At 39.8% G+C, this 5206-nt stretch overlaps 2 protein-coding genes across 2 annotated transcripts in view; both read left to right on the plus strand.

Moving 5' to 3' along the window:
* The window catches only part of LOC115281187 (zinc finger protein 345-like), a 486358-nt gene that overhangs the window by 387282 nt on the left and 93870 nt on the right, over positions 1–5206 (plus strand).
* The window catches only part of LOC115280893 (zinc finger protein 493-like), a 125304-nt gene that overhangs the window by 69341 nt on the left and 50757 nt on the right, over positions 1–5206 (plus strand). The window contains exon 4 of the mRNA XM_029926058.1: positions 3184–3208. Within this exon, the coding sequence (XP_029781918.1) occupies positions 3184–3208 (25 nt within the window). The remainder of the gene's footprint in view (positions 1–3183; positions 3209–5206) is intronic.

The following is a 5206-nucleotide window of genomic DNA, read 5'->3' on the forward strand; positions in this document are numbered from 1 at the left end:
GTTTAACAATTCACATATCACTTGTGAGTTTTGATAGGTTAATTATAATGTGTCGCTGTATTCGGGTCCTGACATGTATCCTCGTTTGAATTTACTGAGATGGTTGAATTTCTCTCTTCTTTCCATATACGTGGGAACTACAAGCCTTTAGTTCTTCATGTAATCTATCCCTCTCCTCTCCTCATGAAGAGTAAGACTTACTGGTGTCGCATCAGTCCCTAGACTGTTCTTTCCCACATTTTTCTTTGGTTCTCAGAGTTAATTTATAACAAGGGGTCTTGAGGTTGTCTGATTCTTTCTTCCAGTTGATTAAAATGTGTTAGGTCCCTTTCCTGTGTTTTTAAATCCAACAATTAAATTAATTCAGTAGTTAAATTCAGCTCCTAATTTGAGGTTGATTGTTATACTTTTTCACTTGGGATTTTCCTTTTGGCCATGCATAGTGTTCCAATGCTATTTACTTACCGAGCTCTTTCCTCTCATTCCTTGTGAGCATCTTTATGATAAAATCTTTTAAGAATTTATTTTTAACTCATTTCTTTACCCAATATAGGTTTCCATCTCAGAACCCTGAGATCAAGAGTTACACACCCTCCACTGACTGAACCAGTCAGGTGCCTCATTTGGGATTGTTTTTTGATATCTTTTTGGACAATTAATAGTTCTATATCAAATCAGGGCCAGTTTTGCAGATTTACTTTGTTCCTCTGATTAGAATCAGTTTTTCTATTTATTTGTATACTTTGTAATCTTTTCTTGAGATTTGGGAACTTAAAAAAGGGGGGCGGGATGGTGTCCAGGTGGCTGAGTTCATGATTTTACATGAGTTTGAGCCCTGTGTTGGGCTCTGTGCTGAGAGCCTGGACCCTGCTTTGGATTCTGTGTTTCCCGGTCTCTCTGCCTTCCCCACTCCTGTTCTTTATTTTTGAGATAGAGAGATAAACAAACAAACAAACAAGGAAACAAACAAAAAAAGCCAGCCTCTGGGCACAGACTTATGAACTTGCTTTGTAGAAGAAAACACAAAGAGTAGTCATCCTGGCACCTGCTGCACATGTATCGGCCACTTGTAATGTCTGAAGTTTTGAAATTTCCCAATTTAAGAAAGTATAGTTACTTGAGAATGCATGATACTTTCCTCTTTGTCTTAGTCTGTAGTTTCCACTGTTTGAACAAATACCCACCATTTCTCTGAGCAGCCACCACCGTTATGTCCAGAAGGTGCTGGCATTCCCTCAGCTTCGCATGTCCTGCACGACAGAAGTCCTTCACACAGCTGCCAACAAGTGAGATCAATGAACGGATAGCTGACTCGTTTGTTTGTCTCCTTGGAGGAGCTAAGAGTTTTCTCACAGTCTTGCCACGGAGCGCCAGAGAGGGCGAGTAGCTGTTGTGTTCAAGTGTCCCGAACGTTCCTTGACTCTTTGATGGAGCTCTTCCTCATTTGTATTTGCCTGGGTGTGCAGTGTTCTCCCAACTGGCTGCTGGAGCACCCCGAATGGTCATTTCATTACTTTTTTATTTCATGGAAAAGCAAAGTGCTGGTATTTCCCATTTCTCCATTCTGCTAATGTCCTATGATGAGGATGTAGAAAATTAATACCCATTTTAACACACATACATGTGGGTTTAGTGAGATAATTCTTTTCTGTCTTGTAGTTGTGTCTTTCCATAACACCCTAGGTGTCTTGGCAATGATTGGCAAAAAAAAAAAAAAAAAGCTTCACTCCTTCGACTTAATTTGGGAAGATCTGAAGGCTGGGCCCTGAGAATTTATAAATTCTCTTATAATGAGTGACATATTATAATGGATATGACAAAACTGGCCAAATTACCATGATGAAATCCTTACTGACAAAGAGATGAAGGGGGTGGGGGGCAACAGTAAGTCAGTTATGGGCTTTTTTAAATTTTTTATTTTTTTTGGTTTATTTATTTTTGAGACAGAGCATGTGTCGGGGTGGGCAGAGAGAGAGGGAGATACAGAATCCAAAACAGGCCCCAGGCTCTGAGCTGCCAGCACAAAGCCTGATGCGGGGCTCAAACCCACAAACTGTGAGATCATGACCAGAGCTGAAGTCGGCTGCTTACCCAACTGAGCCACCCAGGTGCCCCTAAGTCAGTTATGTGTGCACAATACTGTCTCTGAATGACAGGACCCAAATCCATTTATTAAATATATTTTCTGAAAGGATATTTGGAAATTCTGCAAAATCACCAATCCATGCTGAAAGTAATCATTGAAACCATTTCATACAGAACATTGGTTTAATCATTCACCGATACATTTCTGAAAGTTAGACTTTTAACAATGGAAATAAAAATTCTAAATGTGATTTGAGAAGGCATTTGTCGGGCATTCTTGATTCTTCAACCAACGCAATCTCCTTTTGTTCCAAAGTCCCTTAATTTTGAAAAACATGGTCAGATAATTAGTTAACACCACTGCTCAATAGTATCACCTAATACTTGATTTAGAGCAAATTTTCATATGTTGTGAACTTAGGAAGATCTTCAGTGAGTACTCTAATTTCTGTTATTACCAAGGAATTTTAATGGAGAGCGAGCATACCAGTGCAATAAATCTGGGGAAAATGTTAATCCTAACAATCACTAGAGAACCAGTCTAACAGTAATAAGTATGGCACAGGCTTTTTACAAAAGCTTGAATCTTAGTATACATCACTGTATCCTTACTGAGGAAAAGACCTAGGAAGGCAGGAACTGTGGTGAAACTTTTATTTATTTCTTAATGTTTTTCATTTATTTTTGAGAGACAGAGAGAGACAGCGCGAGCAGGGGAGGGTTAGAGAGAGAGGGAGACACAGAATGTGAAGCAGTCTCCAGGCTCTGAGCTAGCTGTCAGCACAGAGCCCGACGCGGGGCTCGAACCCACGAACTGTGAGATCATGACCTGAGCCAAGACGGACGCTCAACCGACCGAGTCACCGAGGCGCCCCTGTGGCAAACCTTTTAACTTTTCTTCAAAACTCAGTTAACAGCAGAGATTTTATAATGGGAATTACATGCTTACAAATAAAATGTGGCAAAGCTGTTCACTACCATTCAAAACTTACCCACCTGAGTTAATAGTAGGGAGAAGGCTGGCAAATGTAAAATAACATACGAAAAAGGCTTTAAGCAGAACTACAAACTTTCTGAGCACCGGAGTACATACTGGAGAAAACCCTTTAAATGTAAAGAATGTGTGGGCACCTGGGTGGCTCAGTGGGTTTAGTGTTTGCCATTAGCTCAGGTCATGATCTCAATTTGTAAGAACAAGCCCCATATCGGGCTTGCTGCTGTCTGTGGAATCTGCTTCAGATCTTCTGTTCCCCCCTCCCCATGTCCCTCCCATGTTCCTATTCTCACTCTCAAATATAAATAAAACATTAAAATTTTTTTCAAATTAAAAAAAATGTAACAAATGTGGCAGAGCAGTTAACTCTTTATCAAAAGTATTCAGTATGAGAATACACATCTTAGGTATCTTACAAAAGTCAGGAATGGCAAAGTCTTTACCTGGAACTGAAATCTTCCTCAACATCAGAGAAAACATTACTGGATAGAAACACTAAAAATAAAAAATTGATAGCAGATCTTTCTTTTTAAATATATATGTAAGAACAAAATAGAGTCTTTTCTTGTAAAGAGAGAGAGAGAGTGTGTGTGATCAAGGGAGAAGGAGAGAAAGAGTGAATCCATAGCAGGCTCTGTGCTCAATGCAGAGTCCAAGTGGGGCTCGATCCCATGACCCTAGGATCATGGCCTAAGCTAAAATCGAGTCAGACACCTGACTGACAGATCCACTCAGCTGCCCCCCAAAACAGAGTCTTTACAGAGGATAAAAGCATAAGGATGGAAACAATTGGCAAACTATGTAATGGAAAGCCAAATGTATATAAAATCAGAATTCAGAGCAGAAAGCATAAGTAAACACCACTTTTCAGACATGATTCCAAATCAGTGTTTTACCGAATAGAACGCAAAATTAAAATGCTCGGATCATTTATATTTTCGTCTTGGACAATAGAATTGTTAGGTGCACTCACCACTGCACAATTGAAAATCTGTATCTAACTTCCGAGACGGCAAAACTTAAAGCCATACCTACATTCACATGGAAATAGCATGTTGTTGATGAGGAGCCTTACATAGAGTATTAACACTCAATCACCACCTTATTTCAATGCTATCTTTTTTTATAATAAAGTAAGCTTGAGAATAGAAAATACTAAGGAAATAATAAGAGAAAACATGTTCTCAGTCCTATATTCTTTTAAAAAAAATGTGCCTAAGTGGACCCACAGTATTGGAACCCATATTACTCAACAGTCAACTGTATTTGCTTCTCTATTAAAAAAAAAAAAGCTTACTTATTTTGGGAGGGACTGCAAGTGGGGAAGGGACAGGTGGGAGAGAAAATTACGCCCACGCTGCATGGTCAGCACAGCGCCTGACGTGTAGCTCCCTGTCACAAATGGAGAAATCAACCTGAGCTGAAACTAAGAGTCTGATGCTTAACCACTTGAGCTACCAAGGCCTGCTGCCAACTCTATTTGTTCATATGATTTAAAGGATTAAGGAGGGCACCTGGGTGGCTCAGTCAGTTAAGCGTCCGGCTTCGGCTCAGGTCAGATCTCATGGTTCGTGGGTTTGAGCCCCGCGTCGGGCTCTGTGCTGACAGCTAGCTCAGAGCCTGGAGCCTGTTTCAGATTCTGTGTCTCCCTCTCTCTCTGACCCTCCCCTGCTCCAGCTGTCTCTGTCTCTCAAAAATAAATAAAAAGTATTAAAAAAATTAAAAAAAAAATAAAGGATTAAGGAAACAGATGGATGTGTGGAGAGGGATAATTATTACCAGTATGTCTCTTTTTTTTGCCCAAATATGAGACTATATGCACAGTATATATTAATTTTACCTATATCATCTCATGCTATGACATTATGTGTATGCAAAATGATTTGATTGTTGCCACCTCCCAGACAGGCGAGGTCCCTCTCTGATGTGGAATTCATACATACCTATGTTCCCATGGAAGATTCAAGAGGCTGTCATTTCCAGTGCATAAAGATAGTCTAATGGAGACCCTGTTTATGGTTGACATACAGAAGTGATGTAAGTAAGCATGAAATAAGTGTTCAGGGCATCATTCTTTGCATTAAAGACAGAGAAACAGTCTAATTTTAAATAGTCTTGCCACTTGCT

Source organism: Suricata suricatta, chromosome 16 (assembly GCF_006229205.1).
Source record: "Suricata suricatta isolate VVHF042 chromosome 16, meerkat_22Aug2017_6uvM2_HiC, whole genome shotgun sequence".
Taxonomy (NCBI): Eukaryota; Metazoa; Chordata; class Mammalia; order Carnivora; family Herpestidae; genus Suricata; species Suricata suricatta.